Source organism: Copadichromis virginalis, linkage group LG18 (genome assembly GCF_057382275.1).
Source record: "Copadichromis virginalis isolate Kocher_CV1m ecotype Utaka linkage group LG18, C_Virginalis_male_GT1.1, whole genome shotgun sequence".
NCBI lineage: Eukaryota > Metazoa > Chordata > Actinopteri > Cichliformes > Cichlidae > Copadichromis > Copadichromis virginalis.
Window position 1 is genome coordinate 37,683,350 of NC_140635.1, and position 20,137 is coordinate 37,703,486.

At 47.2% G+C, this 20,137-nt stretch overlaps 1 protein-coding gene across 1 annotated transcript in view; it reads right to left on the reverse strand.

Annotated features, from left to right (window-relative positions):
* Window positions 1-20,137, reverse strand: part of LOC146688528 (phospholipid phosphatase-related protein type 4-like) — a 70,964-nt gene that overhangs the window by 25,774 nt on the left and 25,053 nt on the right. Inside the window, exons 3-6 of the mRNA XM_085438741.1 lie at window positions 8,946-9,075; window positions 4,732-4,927; window positions 3,939-3,996; window positions 252-425 (exon numbers count right to left, since the gene is read on the reverse strand). Coding sequence (XP_085294867.1) covers window positions 252-425; window positions 3,939-3,996; window positions 4,732-4,927; window positions 8,946-9,075 — 558 coding nt within the window. The remainder of the gene's footprint in view (window positions 1-251; window positions 426-3,938; window positions 3,997-4,731; window positions 4,928-8,945; window positions 9,076-20,137) is intronic.

Consider the following 20,137-nt stretch of genomic DNA (forward strand, 5'->3'; position numbering starts at 1 on the left):
CCAGCCCCTGAAGCTGTTTGGAGCCACATGTCCTAAAGCAGCTATATTACCTCGAAACGATCTTCATCAAACACAAAACTAAAAATCTAGAAAGAAGAACAATCTGACTCTGTGTGCTTTTATCGCTGTAACTGCTGGCCCTCTGAAGCTGGTGTGAGATGACTACAGTAGCATATAGTGTAATGTGCTATGTTATTCTTTCAAATATTGCTTTCGTGTTTCATCGTGATGTATGTAACTGTAACTTTTACCAGGTAAACAGCAATGGCAGCTCCCAGCACCCACCCACAGTATACATCAACAGGGTGGTTTCTAAACTGGATGATCCTGGTTAACCCAGACAGGATGGCCAGCATGACGAAGGAGAACACTAGGAGAGGCTTCAGCAGCTTGGCTGAGTCAGTCAACACCGTGTTGAAGTACATCTGAAACACACAAACTCACGTTAACAAATGTTTGTTTAACAGGCCTCATTCAAACCTGCTATTAATGTGTATTAAGTAACATGTGTGACTGCAAGAAATTCAAGATGGCGCCGAGTATGGCAGCCTCGTCGCGAGCTCCCCCAAGCAACGGCTTTCTTCTGTGTTTAATTTTACTTTTCCTTTATTTTTTCACGACTAGCACGTGTCTCCTTGTGTACGACCGACAAACCTTACTGGACATAAAAGACGGTCTTTCTTATAACTTTCCGGAGTTCAAGTTTTGCAACACGGACGCTCCGTTTGCAGACCCCCCATTCATCTCACCTGAGACGCCTTTGTTCTCTGGCCCTGGAGGCCGCAAACGCCGACGCAGAGGGAGAAGATCTGGCGTTCTGGTTCGACTGAGACGGCGCACTTACAGACCACCGTTACCCAGTTTATTACTGGCTAATGTGCAGTCTCTGGAGAACAAGCTGTGCGAGCTTCGGGCACGGATCTCATTCCAGCGAGAGATGCGGGACTGCTGCGTGATCTGCCTCACAGAAACCTGGCTATCGGACAAAGTACCGGACTCCGCAATACAACTGCCGGGGTTCTCTGTGCACCGCGCGGACAGGTCACAGGATCTTACTGGGAAAAGCAGAGGCGGTGGTGTGTGTTTCATGATCAACAACAGCTGGTGTGATTATGCGAACGTGCACCCGGTCAAATCCTTCTGCTCACCGGACCTGGAGTACCTGATGATTAAGTGCCGGCCATTCTGGCTACTGAGGGAATTTACAGCAGTGATTATTACGGCTGTTTACATACCCCCACAAGCCGACACTGACCGTGCACTCAGGGAACTGTACAGCGCGATCAGCAGTGAGGAAACCGCACACCCAGAGGCAGCGTTTATCACAGCCGGAGACTTTAATAAGGGAAACCTGAAGAAAGTCTCACCAAAACTCCATCAACACATCCTTTTCAACACACGTGGAAACCGGCTACTCGACCACTGTTACACCGCTTTCCGGGATGCGTACAAAGCCCTCCCCCGCGCCCCATTCGGCCAATCAGATCACTGCTCCATCCTGCTCCTGCCCGCCTACAGGCAGAAGCTGAAACAGGAAGCTCCAACCCGGAGGGCGGTGCACTGTTGGACGGACCAATCGGAGTCTGCGCTGCGGGACTGTTTTGATCACGCGGACTGGGAAATGTTTCACGTGGCCGCCAGAGACATTGATGAATACACAGACTGAGTCTGTGGATTTATCAGGAAATGCGTGGAAGATGTCGTCCCATCCAGAACAGTTAAATCCTTCCCAAATCAAAAACCCTGGATTAACGGAGATGTTCGCGCGGCACTGGCGGCACGGAACACCGCCTTTGCCTCCGCGAACACATCGGACTACAAACACGCACATTACCAACTCCGGAAGACGATCAAAGCAGCCAAACGTGAGTACAGGGACAGGGTAGAGCAACAGTTTGACAACCCTCGGAGTATGTGGCAGGGACTAAACACGATCACAGACTTTAGAGGGAAAACCAGCACACCGCAGACCACGGCCTCTCTGTGTGAGGATCTAAACGTATTCTACGCTAGATTCGACGCAGCGAACACCATGAGACCGGACAGTGTGCGCACCGCGGATGACGTCAGTGCGCACACTGTGTCTGAGGAGGATGTGCGGAAGTGCTTCAGGAAGGTGAACGCACGCAAAGCTACTGGTCCGGACGGGATTCCCGGCCGCGTCCTCAAGTCATGCGCGGCTCAGCTGGCTGGAGTGTTCACGCACATCTTCAACCTTTCCCTCTCTCTGTCTGTAGTCCCAGCCTGCTTCAAAATGGCCACCATCGTCCCTGTACCCAAATCCTCCACCATCTCCTCATTGAATGACTGGCGACCTGTAGCCCTGACCCCCATCGTAAGCAAATGCTTCGAGAAGCTGGTCAGGGACGTCATCTGCTCTGCACTACCCGACTCACTGGTCCCTCTACAGTTCGCATACCGCCACAACAGGTCCACTGATGATGCCATAGCCCTGACACTACACACTGCCCTGTCACACCTGGAGAAGAGAGACACGTATGTGAGGATGCTGTTTGTAGATTACAGCTCAGCATTCAATACCATCGTTCCCTCGAAGCTGGACAGGAAACTGCAGGATCTAGGACTGAGCAGCTCCCTCTGCAGCTGGATCCTTAGCTTCCTGTCTGACAGACGCCAGGTGGTCAGACTGGGCAGCATCACCTCATCCCCCGTCACACTGAACACTGGTGCTCCACAGGGGTGTGTACTGAGCCCTCTCCTGTACTCACTCTACACCTACGACTGCACAGCCACTAACAGCTCCAACATCATTGTGAAGTTTGCGGACGACACTACAGTGGTGGGTCTTATCACCAACGGTGATGAGACGGCTTACAGGGAGGAGGTCAGCGCCCTGACCCACTGGTGTCAAGACAACCATCTCACCCTCAACGTCACAAAGACAAAGGAGTTGATAGTGGACTTCCGGAGGTGCAGAGAAGTACACACCCCCATCACCATCAACGGCGCTGCTGTGGAGAGAGTGAGCAGCTTCCGGTTCCTTGGAGTACACCTGGCTGAGGATCTTACGTGGTCAGTACACACAAACAAAACAGTGAAGAAGGCGCAGCAGCGCCTCTTCTTTCTCAGGAGACTGAAAAGATTCGGCATGAGCCCCCGCATCCTCAGGACCTTCTATCACTGTGCCATTGAGAGCATCCTCACTGGATGCATCACCACCTGGTATGGCAACAGCACCGCTTACAACCACAAAGCTCTCCAGCGAGTAGTGCGGTGCTCTGAACGGATAATTGGAGGTGAGCTTCCCTCCCTCCAGGACATCTACAGGAAGCGGTGCCTGAGGAAAGCGGGGAGGATCATCAAGGACTCCAGTCACCCCAGCCATAAACTGTTCAGACTGCTTCCATCAGGAAGGAGGTTCTGCAGCATCCGGTCCCGTACCAGCAGACTGAGAGACAGCTTTTTCCATCAGGCCATCAGACTGCTGAACACGTCATAGACACCTCAGCTTCACTACTGGAACTTCAACACTATGCACTCCATACTGTACAGTAATGCCACTGTTTTGCACATATTCAACTCTGTATATTTTATATATTGTTTACTGTATTTAATTTGTAAAATATGTGTACACACACACACACACACACACACACACACACACACACACACACACACACGTAGAAAAATATTTAGTATACACATCCAGAAATGCATATACTATTATATATTGTACATATATTTATTAGTTTCAGATGTAGCCATTCTTGTATTTTGCACAACTCTGTTGCTTGTGAAGCTCGCACACAAGAATTTCACTCACATGTACTGTACCAATGTACCTGCACATGTGATGTGACAATAAAAGTGATTTGATTTGATTTGATTTGATTTGCAACAAGCCATAACGGTTAGAACAGGACTGTGGTCACACTGAAGTGTTGTTCTTCATATGTGTAAATGCAGTAACCACTTACTGAGATGTAGACAGCAGCAAAGGCAGCCAGCGTAGCATGCTGGGAGGGGAAAGATTTCCTATAAAGCAGAGCGGCAGAGTGTTCTTGATGTTAATTATCATGTTCAGACAGCTGAGAACAATGCTGAATATTCATGTGCAACAGAAAAATGACTTTCAAAGAAACTTGGACGCGTGACGTGTGCGTGCTGACAAATCTGCCCGAGCAGGTGTTCAATAAGGAGGAAGGATAACCAGAAGGGCAACGGCTCAACCTGGTTTTTAATATCTGCTCTAGGTAAATGCAGCTTCTTAGCTAAAGCTTGATCTGTTGTCCTTAATATACCAAGTATGACGCAGTATAGTTCAGTAAAATGATTAAATGGGTCACTGAGTAGGTCTGTTTAATCTGTTTACAGATTTGCATAAAGGTTGCCTTTAATAATTATATTTTCATAACAGAAAGAACATTTTAATAATCTGAAGGAAATGGTGTTTGGAAAAAGATGCTCGAGATGACTGACAATGCCTTCTACATATAAATTTCAGTGACGTTGGTCAGCAGTTTGGCGTGTGCAGGCACAGTCTGTTACGCTCAACGTAAAACATACAGCTGAAACGCCCACAGTTTGGATTGTGGCTCATGTTCAGTGCTTTATTATTAATGAAATGACAACATTTCTTTCATTCTATAGCTTCTGCTGTCCAATGTGTGTGCACTTTACAACTTGAGGCAGTACTAGTGTTTTGTGCAAAAACACACCCACATGCATCCACTCTCACACTCTCCCACACACAGTAAATCAAAGCCTCACCTGCCAGCATTGATGAGCCCTATGTCCTGTCCAGAGCAGATATCCTCTAGGATAAACGCTTCATCGCAGGTGGACATGTTAAGGTGGGTCAGGTTAGGTTTGCATACATCCAGCCAATAGGGAGTATGCTGGCCAGTGGATAGCTGAAGAATGTCTGTTATCAGTGCTGTCACACACAGGCCAAAGATATGGACACCTGTAAAAAAAGAAAGCTTTTACAATAGAGAACACTATACGCATTCATATAATACACCAACATATAATAGTCATATTACATAACATCGTTATTCAGTGGCTCCTATTAAGTGCTTGTTTATCTGCTCCAGACATGACAAGAGAAATTCTGTCCTCGTTCACAAACTTTATTTACGTGTTGGAGAATCAAAAATGTGCACGTACATGGATCAGAAAACCGCAGTCTGCAAGCACTTATCTGTAGGGATGGGTTCCGGTATCCGGGGCACCGGTTCTGACATAAACGGTAGTAACCAGACCGAAAAGCAGCGCACATTTCGGTGCTTTATTTCGGTGCCTTTTGTTTTTTCTTGAGATGTCATACACTTTGGATTCTAGCCAATCATTTTACCTTTCCAAGGATAGTAGGCGGGCCCAGGTACGTTCGTTCTTTTGAGCAGAGCTACAGATTAAAGGCAAAGGCGAAGTGGTCAAAGTCTGGCTGTACTTCACAGTAAAAGATGCAAACTCAGCAGCCTGCAACAAGTGCTTTAAGCTGATACTGTGCAAAGGAGGTACAGTGGCTTGCAAAAGTATTCGGCCACTTGAACTTTCCCACATTTTGTCATATTACAGCCACAAACATGAATCAATGTTATTGGAATTCCAGGTGAAAGACCAACACAAAGTGGTGCACACGTGAGAAGTGGAACCAAAATCATACATGATTCCAAACATTTTTTACAAATAAATAACTGTAAAGTGGGGTGTGCGTAATTATTCAGCCCCGAGTCAATACTTTGTAGAACCAGCTTTTGCTGCAGTTACAGCTGCCAGTCTTTTAGGGTCTGTCTCTACCAGCTTTGCACATCTACAGACTGAAATCTTTGCCCATTCTTCTTTGAAACAGCTCCAGCTCAGTCAGATCAGATGGACAGTGTTTGTGAACAGCAGTTTTCAGATCTTGCCACAGATTCTGGATTGGATTTAGATCTGGACTTTGACTGGGCCAGTCTAACACATGGATATGTTTTGTTTTAAACCATCCCATTGTTGCCCTGGCTTTATGTTTAGGGTCGTTGTCCTGCTGAAAGGTGAAGCTCCGCCCCAGTCTCAAGTCTTTTGCAGACTCCAAGAGGTTTTCTTCCAAGATTGCCCTGTATTTGGCTCCATCCATCTCCCCATCAACTCTGACCAGCTTCCCTGTCCCTGCTGAAGAGAAGCCCCCCGAGAGCATGATGCTGCCGCCACCATATCTGACAGTGGGGATGGTTCAGAGTCATGTGCAGTGTTAGTTTTCCGCACATAGCGTTTTGCATTTTGGTCTCATCTGACCAGAGCAGCTTCTTCCACATGTTTGCTGTGTCCCCCACATGGCTTGTGGCAAACTGCAAACGGGACTTCTTATGGTTTCCTGTTAACAATGGCTTTCTTCTTGCCACTCTTCCATAAAGGCCAACTTTGTTCAGTACACGACTAATAGTTGTCCTATGGACAGATTCCCCCACCTGAGCTGTAGATCTCTGCAGCTCGTCCAGAGTCACCATGGGCCTCTTGGCTGCATTTCTGATCAGCGCTCTCCTTGTTCGGCCTGTGAGTTTAGGTGGACGGCCTTGTCTTGGTAGATTTACAGTTGTGCCATACTCCTTCCATTTCTGAATGATGGCTTGAACAGTGCTCCGTGGATGTTCAAGGCTTGGGAAATCTTTGTGTAGCCTAAGCCTGCTTTAAATGTCTCAATAACTTTATCCCTGACCTGTCTGGTGTGTTCTTTGGACTTCATGGTGTTGTTGCTCCCAATATTCTCTTAGACAACCTCTGAGGCCGTCACAGAGCAGCTGTATCTGTACTGACATTAGATTACACACAGGTGCACTCTATTTAGTCATTAGCACTCATCAGGCAACGTCTATGTGCAACTGACTGCACTCAGACCGAAGGGGCTGAATAATTACGCACACCCCACTTTGCAGTTATTTATTTGTAAAAATGTTTGGAGTCATGTCTGATTTTCCTTCCACTTCTCACGTGTGCACCACTTTGTGTTGGTCTTTCACGTGGAATTCCAATAACATTGATTCATGTTTGTGGCTGTAATGTGACAAAATGTGGGAAAGTTCAAGGGGCCCAATACTTTTGCAAGTCACTGTAAAACCTCGAATCTGATGAAACACCTGGTGACGCATAGCGTTTTTTAAAAGCCGAGAAATGCACCGTATTTGATAGCTTGCTGCGAGACCTCACACCGAGCACATCTACATCGGGTGTGGTGCCTGTTATCGGACCCGGAGATAGCAACCTCTCCCAAAAACCCGAAGAGGAGAGTTCTGGCCCCTAGCCCTGCCAGTGTAGCAGAAATGATGAGGATGATGATGCAGCAGCAGCCGTTCTTCTCTGCGTGAGTAGCTTAATGTTGTTCGTGTGTAATTTACGTTGAGTAGGCTAACCACGTTATTATATTAATGCATGTAAGGTGAACTAGCAAACATCATCATAGTTACATGCGGCTGTCCTCTTGTTTGATAGAGTGATACCATATACAGTGGAACCCTGACTTACGAAATTAATTTGTTCCAGAGGGTCTTTCGTAAGTCAAAATTTTCATAAGTCGAAGCACCCAGCTCCTTACCATGCATGGAGGGTTTCACCCCGAGTCCAGCATCCTGAGGCTGTACGCTAAGCAGAAGGAAGGGGGCCGGGGATGTCCAGGATGAGATAACGAACATCCACGAATACATCAGGAAGATGGCCCCAACTGACAGTGAATACCTCAGGCACCAGAAACCCAAGAAAGAGGAGGAACCATCATGGAAGGACAGGCCCCTGCACAGTATGTACCACCGGCAGATAGAGGAGGTGGCTGATATCCAGAAATCCTACCAGTGGCTGGACAAAGCTGGACTGAAAGACAGCACAGAGGCACTAATCATGGCAGCACAAGAACAAGCTCTGAGCACAAGATCCATAGAGGCTGGGGTCTATCACACCAGGCAAGACCCCAGGTGCAGGCTGTGTAAAGATGCCCCAGAGACAATCCAGCACATAACAGCAGGGTGCAAGATGCTAGCAGGCAAGGCATACATGGAACGCCATAACCAAGTGGCCGGCATAGTGTACAGGAACATCTGTGCCGAGTATAACCTGGAAGTCCCGAGGTCAAAATGGGAGATGCCCCCAAGGGTGGTGGAGAATGACCGAGCTAAGATCCTGTGGGACTTCCAGATACAGACGGACAAAATGGTGGTGGCTAACCAACCGGACATAGTGGTGGTAGACAAACAGAAGAAGACGGCCGTAGTGATCGATGTAGCGGTTCCGAATGACAGCAATATCAGGAAGAAGGAACACGAGAAGCTGGAGAAATACCAAGGGCTCAGAGAAGAGCTCGAGAGGATGTGGAGGGTGAAGGTAACGGTGGTCCCCGTGGTAATCGGAGCACTAGGTGCGGTGACTCCCAAGCTAGGCGAGTGACTCCAGCAGATCCCGGGAATAACATCGGAGATCTCTGTCCAGAAGAGCACAGTCCTGGGAACAGCTAAGATACTGCGCAGGACCCTCAAGCTCCCAGGCCTCTGGTAGAGGACCCGAGCCTGAAGGATTAACCGGGGGCAAGCGGGGAATTTTTTGTGTATATTACACACAGGTGTATATAGATTAGAGAAGCGTCCTTGGCCTTGGCTGTGATAACATAATGTTCTATATATATGCCCCTGAAGTTAATACATCTTTTGGCAACAACACACTGTGGAATGCATACCAACGTCAAATATCTCAATGGCTGATTTCAAGTAACCATGCAGTATAAAAATATAAACTTTTTGGTTAAGGAAGTGTATCTTGCATAAAATTAAGCTAAACAAAAAACTGTGGAGTGCTCCGCTGTGATGACTCATTATTAAGGAGCAGCTGAGAGAACCTCCTTTCTGTTCCACATATCAAAGTTAGTGGTTCTTTTTGCAGTTGCTTTTCAATCTATTAGTGTTTCGGTTCTTGTTGGAGCAAGTAAATGATACATATAATCAGTGAATATGTCCTCCTACCTATGAAGCGTACAGCCCTGCGAATGTAGGAGTTGAAATTGCAGCCTGCAGCATTGATGTTGGCCTCAGTCTGACTGGCTGATGACTTCCTGGACAGATAGCAGTACAGGATCGCTTCTCCTATCAGAATCTATACACAAAGAAATCAAAGAGTGTTGGCAAAGCAGATTTTTTTGTGATCTGAAAGTTTCTCTGATGTGCTGAGGGCATTTATATATTATTTACTTACAAGTGAAAAATCTGGAGAATAAATGAAGAAGAACATAAAATTTGGTTAAACCTTAGCCAAACTTGAAAGTGGACTTAGACTTTAAGTGAAACTAAGTTGCACACGCAATAACACATTGCTTCTTTGATAAATGAGAACTACATATTAGTAATAACGACTCAGTAGTTTTGCTGACGCCGTCACGTTGGCTGTGTTGGTCCACAAATGCAGGACTTCAAAGGCAAAAAGTAAAACTCAAAACAGCTTTATTGCTGAGCAATCCAAAACAAACAAACACATAATCGAAAATAATCCTGACAAGACATGTTGCATCTTCAAAAACAAAAATAAAATAACTGAGCCTTACACCGGAGTATCGTTGCAACTTGTTTACTGAACCTTCTTTTCAGTACATGTACAGAACATCAGTGTCCATTTTAGTGCCTCCTACAGAACACTCTCTTCTTCCTCTTTCTTACAACATAAATGTAACACAGAACCAATACTGCCTCTCCTGGCATTACCATTGTAACGACACACTCATTCTGTTTCTTTCAGATGAATAACAGGAACATAGGATGTAGGTATCTATGAACTATTATGCATACTCATATATAACCAACTAATTTCCTGCGATACCACATCTCCTCCCCCCTTAAGTCAACAACTCCCTGGACTTACAAAATAACTGCTTATGTAAAGAATGCTTAACAAGCAATCAACACGTAATTAAGGTAACCATACAACTGTACATATGTTTCAATGTTTCTTTTTCCTTTTTCTTTTTTTTTTAATAACTAGGAAGGTACGTCCTTCCTGTGAGATCAGAGCGCATTGTTGCTCTATTCCTGGAAGATCTCACTCTACCTAACAAAGTCCTTTAAAGTCTCTCTCTCTCTGGGAACGTCACAACACTGGTGTCATTAAGGAGTCTCCGGGAGCCGGAGTCTCCGGAGCATAAGGCAACTCCGTTGCCGGAGGTTGTGGCGATGTGTCCAACTCTGATGGCAAGCAGCACTCAGGCACTGCTTCTTTGTCATGCAATGGCTCCACCTCCCTGTCTGGTGTACTGGGAACAGTGTCAGCCACTCTTGCTCTCACCTAATTGATGTGCCGCTTCACAGTTTGACCTGATCCAATGGTAACAATGTAAGACACTGGACCCGATGCTCTCACAATGACTGCGGGAATCCACTTCGGGCCATAGGAGTAGTTTCTGATGAAGACCTTGTCTCCTGGTGTGAAACTTCTCAGTCTTTTCTTGGTGTCATGATTTTCTTTCTGTTTCAATTGTTTGTGCTGCACTTTTGTTTTCACATCAGACATGAGAAAGTCCAAAACTGATCTGAGTCTCCGTGACATCATCAGAAATCGGGACAGTCTGGTTTGCAAGGTATCACCTTTGACTTTCTTCATCCCCTCCTTAAAGGTCTGGACCGCCCTCTCAGCCAGCCCATTTGAAGAAGGGTGGAAAGGTGCTGATCTCACATGGTCAATTCCATTCTGCTTCATGAATGACTCAAATTCAGCACTTGTGAAACATGTTCCATTGTCTGAAACTAACATTTTAGGTAGTCCAAACACACTGAAACTCTGGCGCAGTTTCTCTATAGTTACCTGTAATGTAGAGGATTTCACAGGGTAAATGTCCATCCACTTGGAATGAGCATCCACAATGATTAGAAACATCTCCCCGAGGAAAGGCCCTGCATAGTCCACATGGATTCTGGACCATGGGGACTCCAGCCACATCATGCGGGGAACCAGAGATTTTGAGATGATCAATTGTATCTTTTAAAGCAGAATAAGACACTGGCTCAAACTGTTGGAAGACAGTCAAGCATTCAGAGGCTGGAACTGGGTCTAAAACTGATGATGAATGAGATGGATGAGAAGCCGTTAGAGCTGAGATTTTATCAGAGAAATACTTTAAAAATTTATCACAAAGAGCAGGGGAGGCGTCCCTATAAGTGATAGTGCAAGGGTTTATCACAGAGTTAAAAGTATTAAAAAGGGCTCGGGGTTGTGGCTATTAGTCATAATAATGCTAGACAAAAAGGCAGATTTTAACAGACTTTTGATACTTAGATAAACAATTATGGAGGATGTCCAAAGAGACGTGGAGTTTGCCTTTCCTCCATTTTCTTTCAGCACGACAACCTTCACGCCTGAGGGCGCGAGTAGTATAATTTAGCCAGGGTTGTTTAATCCTCAGAGGTGCCACAGAGTTAAGAATGTCAGTGCATGTAGTATAAAAGAGGTTAGCAAGCTCATCCGCTGATAAAACCCCATTACAGTTAGCAGCAGAGAGGGGAGAGTCAAGGAAAGCATTAATGAAGTAGGCGATTGACTGGGAGTTAATCGTGCGCGTTTGCCGCACAGGACCATCACTGTTCAAATCCACATCGCTCACTACAGTATTAAACAAAACCGGAAAGTGATCTGAAATCCCAAAGTCCTCTATGTCCGTGATGCAAATATCCAGACCATAAGACCAAATCAAGTATATGACCTTTAGTGTGAGTTGGTTCACTTACCCACTGGGTGAGATTGAGGGTGCTAATAAGAGCGAGGAAATCCTTAGCTAGCGAACTGTCCTCACAGCAAACATGAATGTTGAAGTCACCGACAATTAGTATACAGTCATAACGTAGCACAAGGCTCCCCAGCAGATCAGCAAATTCTGGAAGAAAATCCTTGATAAGTTTCGGGGGACGATACACCACAGCGCAGAGGATGGAGGGGACGCAGTTCACTTCCAATAACTGCACCTCAAAACTGGGGTACAGAACAGGTGGCAGCTGCCGACATCGAAGTTTGTTTTTAAAAACTGAAGCTAGCCCTCCACCTCTTCCAGTGGTCCGGGGTGAGCTAATAAAAGCATAGTCAGGTAGGAGCAGCTCCGAGAAGGGAAAAAGTTCGCCGGGGCGAAGCCAAGTTTCCGTCAGGAATAAGAAATCCAGTCCCGACGATAGAATATCATTTAAAATAAAAAACAATAAAAAAAATAAAAAAAAATTCGTCAATGACCTTGTATTTAGTAAGACCATACGGAGAGTGGTCACACTGTTACTGGTAGGAAAACGCCGCAGCAGGCGAAGGTTGCCAAGATTCGCACCTCCTCTGGAGGACTGCACCCAGCACCAAGCGGGCGGAGGATCAGCTGGGAGATCCAGGTAACCATAAGGGCCAACAGGGCGAATCCAGCGATGACAGAACAGTCTGAAGTTAGCATGGTCCCGGAGGGCAGGAATAATAATAATAATAATAATGGATTGGATTTATATAGCGCTTTTCAATACACCCAAAGCGCTTTACAATACCACTATTCATTTAGATGAATAGATGACAAGATGTTTATAGAATAGCAATCATTTGTTGCAACATAGGACTTTAAAAAGGCCTTGATACGAACACGGATGCCGCCACGTTTACCCCATCTCCGTGAACGTTTCCTTTGAGAGAAAGTAGATGGTAAGTGGCGGAGGTAATCAGGAAAGTCCTTCGAAAGCGGAGGAGGATTCTCAGGTCTCCATTTAAAATCTTGTGTCTGGTAGTCCAAAGGCCAGAGATTCAAAAGAGTTTGGCGATCATAGGTAACTCACGTGGAGCGTGAGATATGTGAAGACTTATCAAAGTGTCTGAAATGTAACATTCCAGCCTCCCCTTTAGTATGCTTGCTGGGCAACTTGGATGAGGTCACTGCAGAAATAAACACAGCCCACGTTGTCTTTACGGCCCTATGCATTACCAAGAAAATGGTCCTCATTAACTGGAAAAATAAAAATAATCTTAATTCTAACCAATATAGAAACCATCTAATAGATCACATTAGTCTTGATACAACATCTGCCATCACATTTGATCAATCCCTTTGGGCTCCTTTGATCGGCTTCATCACCTAGTGGGGGTGGGGGATCATGGTTTGGTACTGCCTTCGCTATTGTGGTTGATATGGGGGTAGGGACGGCCTTAGGGCATCTGGGGAGTCCCTAGGGATGTTTCCCTAGAGAGCCTAACCCGGGGGATGTGGCCATGGCCTGGTTAGGAGCTCTGGGGGCTCTTAGATGGTGCTTTCCTTGTGGCTGCCTACAGCTGAGATGGGGGAGGGTCTGTGCTGGAGGACGTTGGTTACTGGCCTGGTAGCCTGGCTGCCCCTGGGAGGGTCCGGGACGGGCGTGGAGGCTTGGGGGTCTGGGAGTGCTCCGCCCCCCGGTCTGGGGTGCTGGCCGGGCCTTGGGAGCTTGGGTCCTGGCTGTTGTGTCGCCAGAGCAGTGGGCGGGTGGGTGCAGGGGGGCTCAGCCCCAGTGCAGGGGACCTCTGGTGCATCGGCCCTACTAGGGGGCTCTCTAACTGGTGGGGAGGTTGTTATATCTTTGCAGGTGGTCTCCTCACTACAGGAGCTCATTCTGCAGGTGGGGGGAGAGATATAGAAGAGGTGGAGAATGAACTCAACCTGTGTGTCTATTGTCTTGTGTAGTTTGGGAGATGATTGGATGATAGGGTGGGTGCAGTTTTCTCTGGGGTGGAGTCGAGTGGCCTGCCCCGGACTCTGTGGGGCTGGGCGGTGCTGCTGCTGCGGGCCCCGGTCCGGATGGGCCTGGGCCCCCTTGCCCTGGTGGGTTCCAGAGTGTGGGGGTGCCTACTGGGGTCAGTGGGGGAGCTGGCCCCAGGGAGGGGCCGCTTGCCCCTCCCTTTCTTCCCTCCCCATCCTCAGCTGCCTCCCTATTCCCGCTCTACCACACCCACTCACACACGCAGGGCTTGGGGTGCAGGTATGTCACCAGGGTGCAGGGGAGGCACTCCCCCTCTGTCCCCTTCTGGCCGCCTGTGCCTCAATTTTATTCTGCAACCTAGACATCCACATCACTCTCACATAACACATACATATAGGGCCTTGGGGATGGGCACGTTTTACAGCATCCAGAGGATGGTCGGTGTACTCCAACCCTACCCTCAATTTTAATTGCATTTAGACACTGAGGGTTTTCGGGAGGAGCCGGGCTGCTCTCTGAGAGGACGCTAGTACCATGCTCTCCTGTGTTTTAAATGCACTTTAGAACAGCACACAGCAACACTACATATGAGCGGGCGTAGGGAGGTTTGAGGTCTTCACTCACACTGGTTCTGTTAGCCGTCAGGGCTGGGGGGCTGGGAGGAGGTGCTGGCCGTCAGACTGGGGTCTGGGATGCGGGGCCTCCCTGCTACTGCAGATAAGGAGGTGGTCCGCTTGCCTCCACCCCAGAGAGAAGGGTTACATCTCCTGGGTCTAGGTGCGGCTTGCCCCTCTGAGGGCGGGGTTACCTGGACCTGGGATATAGAGTATGTTTGGGGAGTGTGACTGTCTGTGCAGTGTCTATTTGTGTCTGTCTACACGTGGGGTGAGTGCCGAGTACTTGGTTGTGCATATGGGGTGGGAATGCACATTTGTGTCTGCGTGCGCCTGTTCGTCTGTGTCTATATGTCAGGTTGGGTCTTAAACTCGACCTCTCTGGGTACATCTCAGGCCCTCTAAAGTACGGAGGCCTATCTCCCCTCACCACACTCCCTGCCGGTGGCTGATGCCCTCAGACGTTGGTGCATTGGTGGTCCTTGTCGCCTGGGGCTAGGCGCTCTTGTATGTACCGGCTCACTCCTGGTGGCCGATTGGCGGGGCCGGGCGCCTGTGGCCTGGCTGGGCTCCTTCCGGGGGGTGGGATGCCCTCTGGCCTCTGGGCCTGAAGCTCGGTCCTCTCTGGCACAGCTGGCTACCGGCCGAGCCTGCGGGCACGCCACTGCAACCCCCTCTGGCCTCTGCTCCGTAGCTGCGGGGTGACCTCTCGTTTGGGGCTCTACTCAGCTCTTCCCAGGAGGGTGGCATGGTTCCCCCCCCCCCCTTTGGTGGTCCTCCTCGGGTCCTTGTACTCTGGGGCCTGGATCTCCTCCATACCTGCTTCATACCCTGGAGGACGGGGCTGTGGCCCCCCCCACACTCCCTAGCAGATCGTTACATGGAGAAACCTTTGGAATACAAGCATGCTGATCCACACAGGTATGCACACAGGTGTACACACGGGTGTTCACAGACGCGGACTACACCTTTCTTGGCTGCTGCCTCAAAGCACATTGTGCGCTGTCTATCTTGCGTGCTGCACAATATTGTTTAATATTTAGTATCTACTGTTATCTACTGCTAGCTAGTTTATTGTGATGGTGCTGTTTTTATTATGTTGCTCTTTTTTTGTTTGTTTTCTCTTCTGTTTTTTTTTCTCCATACAGGTGATCCAGGTGTTTTGTTTGTTTTTCTTTCTTTCTTCCCCCCCTTCTCACCGTCTCTTCTGCCCTTTGGTTTTCTCTCTCTCCCTCTCTTTCTTTCATTCTCTCTCCCTGTCCTATCCCCCAGTCATGTCTGTCCCGTTTGTAGCAACCGAAAATAAAATAAATTCATAATTATAATAAAGGTCAATCAAATGGACCAATATGGCAAGGCCATGATGATCCACTTGGTAAAATAAATCCGCTTGGCATCTTTCTGGGCCTTAAGACAACAATTCTGATGCAAAAGATCCAAACGGGAAACAAAAAAAAAAGTAACGTGCAGACATCAGGGCAGCACATAGAGAGAAGACGATAAACAACAAACAACAGCGCAGGAGACGGCTTGCCGTGAACACTGGCGCCATCTTGCCACACTGACTGACTTAACACTTGCTGAAGTGTTTTTTCTGTTGTTTTGACTCGGTGCAGCTTTCTGTTGTTACGACTGTTTTTCACTTCACTTCAGTCCAATTTCATTTCCTCAAGCCAAACTCGACCTAGCAAGCTGGGGCCGTCGCCTTCAACCACCACCGGGGGCAGATATTTTTTCTGCTGCTTGTATTTGACGCTGACTCGTGTTGCACCAATCACCTTAACAGGATCCCCTGTATAAGTTTCCAGCTTGATTTTGATGGGCTGCAGGCTGGGGGACTTGCTGTCTTTCCCTGTTTCTCTGAATGTTGCTTCGTTCATGACTGTTAGGCAACATCCAGTGTCAATTTCAAAGTTCACCTTTGTTCCATCAATTTGCATATCCACAGTGTAGGGGTCTACTCTTCTCAAGTGTACCACACTGCCACGCCCTAACTTGAACAGTTTTCTTTTGTGCCCTTGACTGCACTTGACACAGTTCAACATGAAAGAGTCATCTTTCATGTTTCTCGCCCACATTGTGAGTACTGTAGTGTGAACTCTGCTTTGTTTCTTTCTTTACATATGTCGATCCATACTTTTTCTGGTTCAGTTTAGTCTTGCTTCTACAAGCTCTAGCTATGTGTCTCACTTTACCACAAGCATGACATTTTTCTTGTTTGTACTTACAGTCTGCTGCTGTGTGCTTGGTTTCTTTGCAACGATAACACTCTTTACTTTCTCCTTTAAAGGTACGACTCTCCTATTGTCCTCTGGTGAGACTGAAACATTTTGCTGACGCCCCTGAGGTCTGCAGATCCTGTGCATTTTTATTTGCAGTCTCCATGGCTACTGCAATTGACAGAGCCTTGTCAAAAGTGAGATCTATTTCTGACAAGAGACATCTCTGAATTCGGTCATCCTTAATTCCGCAGACGATCCTATCTCTCAACATCTGTTGTAACGTGTTGCCATAGTTACAATCCTGCGCCAGGCGACGCAGCTCCGCTACATATTCCATGACGGTTTCATTCGGCTTGCGGGAGCAAGAGTCGAACTTATACCTTTGCACAATTTCACTGGGCTTCGGATCGAAGTGATTTTTCATCAGAAGCACCAGCTCTTGGAAGGTTTTGTCTTTGGGCTTGGCCAGGCTGAGAAGCTGTACGTCGCTGCTCCGACGACACTTATTAATATCGCTCTTTGTTTCTCTGCATCGTCGATCTCGTTAGCTGCGAAAAACTGATCGAGTATTTCCGCATACTCATCCCACGTCTGATTCTTTGGATCGAACTCTACTAGCGTGCCAATTGTAGCCATTTCCGCTTCGAGGTTACTGCCTTCTATTTCCAGCCGAAAACTTTTGCATTCTTTGAAAAGCTAGCCAAACCTGTAGCCGACTCCATCACTTTTTTTCTTCTTCTCTTTTCTTTCAGTCCGGTTGCCCCAAACTCCTTCCCCCTAAACGTCCTCGTCGCCAAAAGGATGTTGCAAAACAAAAATAAAATAACTGAGCCTTACACCGGAGAATCGTTGCAACTTGTTTACTGAACCTTCTTTTCAGTACATGTACAGAACATCAGTGTCCATTTTACTGCGTCCCACAGGGCACTCTCTTCTTCCACTTTCTTACAACATAAATGTAACACAGAACCAATACTGCCTCTCCTGGCATTACCATTGTAACGACACACTCATTCTGTTTCTTTCAGATGAATAACAGGAACTTAGGATGCAGGTATCTATGAATAATAACTATTATGCATACTCATATATTTATATAACCAACTAATTTCCTGCGATACCACAAAACAGAAACTAGGAAGCCTGACCTCAAATGAGGCAACATGGATCCCGCGTGGATCGCAACGGGGATCGCAACAGGGATCCCGCGTGGATCGCAGCGGGGATCGCAACAGGGATCCCGCGTGGATCGCAGCGGGGATCGCAACGGGGATCGCAACAGGGATCCCGTGTCGATCGCAACGGGGATCCCGCGTGGATCGCAACGGGGATCGCAACTGGGATCCCACGGGGATCGCAACAGGGATCGCAACAGGGATCCCGCGTGGATCGCAACGGGGATCGCAACATGGATCCCGTGTCGATCGCAACGGGGATCCCGTGTCGATCGCAACGGGGATCCCGCGTGGATCGCAACGGGGATCGCAACGGGGATCCCGCGTGGATCGCAACAGGGATCGCAACGTGGATCCCGTGTCGATCGCAACGGGGATCCCGCGTGGATCGCAACGGGGATCACGCAGGAATCACATGCACATGGGAAGAGGGACACAGCGTGGAGTGAGAACCCAACAAAGGGAACCCTGAGACAACATAAACACACAGAGGATAACAAGAGAACAGCTCACAGTTGACACTAACAATGGACTAATGAGAAAAAGGAAGCAAAAAAAAAAAAAAGAACACAATGCAAACAGGATAAGAGACTATCAAAGTAAAACAGGAAATGACAAAAACTGAGACCTCGACTGAGAAGTGAACTTAACACGGAGAAACGAAAACAGGAAGACTGGATTACAACTGGAGACGCTGATGACAAGACACAGAGACAAGACTAGGAACAAATTGGAAAGGGAACTGCACAAAAGGGAACTAATGTAACAAAACAAGAACCAAAGATTTAGAAATTACAAACTCCGATTCACTAGAGAAATACAAAACATAAGATTAACAAATACAAAAAAAAGAAAAAAGAATGGAAAGCTCTTCAATCCAAAAGAACAAATCACAAATCCATAACAGCCTTTAACTTCTTTTACTTGACATTTTGAACTTTTATTTTCAAGCTTTTAAAGCTTGAAGCTTTTAAAGAACCGAGAACGAATTCTCTATAAAAACTGGTTCGAAGTAGGGCTGCCATGATTAGCCGACTAGTCACGATTACGTCGACTATCAAAATCAATAGCGTCGACTAATTTAATAGTCGACGCGTCATTTGAAGCTTTGTAAGATCTGAAAGACGCAGGAATAAGTAGTAGAATTTAAGAGTGTAGTAACGGACTGAAACGGCTGCATCCTCCTGAGGCCGCATTTGTAGGCCGATTACATTACAGCGACGCGACGAAGCCTGTCCAAATTCGAAGAATCCTCGAAATGCGGTTGACAAATGCGTCCTCCTTCTCCCCAGATTTGAAGGATGGGTGTATCCTTCGTGGCCCACCATATCCCAGAATTCTTAGCACGACCCAGCCATTTCCAGTTTCCAACAATGGCGGAAGCTACTTAGTTTTAATATTACTCTTATTACTCTTTCCGGGTCACAAAATAAACTTTTAACATATTTTCAGGCGAGAATGTAGCTGTGTAAACCTCAAATATCTGTTCGGTTTTTCAAGACATCACATATTTGTAAAAGTGCTCAGACGTTTTCAGAGAGGTCTGTTACCCACCAACTCGATAGCTGACCGGGAGCTCGAGGGGCACTAGAGCCGGGGAGAACAGCGAACTCCTGGCACATCGTTTTCAAACCCTCGCTACTCAGGTTAAACATGATATAGAAGTCACTTAGATAACTTATTGTTTGGCTTTTTTGCTGCATTTCGTTGACTTGTACTTGTGACATGTGCAATGACAATAAAGTTGAATTCTATTCTATTCTATTTTTTCAGTGTTTTATTTGCTATAGTTTTCACAAACGTCAGAAAACAGATTAAACAGATGGTCGAGAATTTACTCCAGTGTCCTGTTATTTTGCTTAGGCTGCTGCGCCCGCGACCCAGCCTCGGATAAAGCGGATGAAGATGGATGGATGGATGGATGGATGGATGGATGGATGGATGGTCCTGTTATATTTTAGATAGCAAGGAGCAGACGGCTGAGTTTATTAAACTCCACCGAGACAATCTGCAAATTTCATTAAATTGCCATAACGGCAATGCTCAGTGGCTAGTGGATCTGAGGGCAGACCACAGCGACCTCCCTGAACAGGGTCCAGTAACCATCACAGTGGCAGATATCCAAGAAAGGGTCTCCAGTATGAAGAGTTGGACAGCACCAGGGCCCGACATGGTTCACGCCTACTGGCTAAAGAAGCTGACTGCACTCCACGAGCGTCTGGCAGCACAAATGAACCAGCTGCTAGTTAACGAGAGACACCCGGAATGGCTAACCGAAGGTCGGACGGTCCTGATCCCCAAGGACCCCAAGAAGGGACCGGTCCCCTCCAACTACCGACCAATAACCTGCCTCAGTACTACATGGAAGCTCCTGTCAGGCATCATATCGGCTAAGATGAACAGGCACATGGGTCAATACATTAGCGGGACACAGAAAGGGATTGGCAAGAATACCAGAGGCGCAAAACACCAGCTAC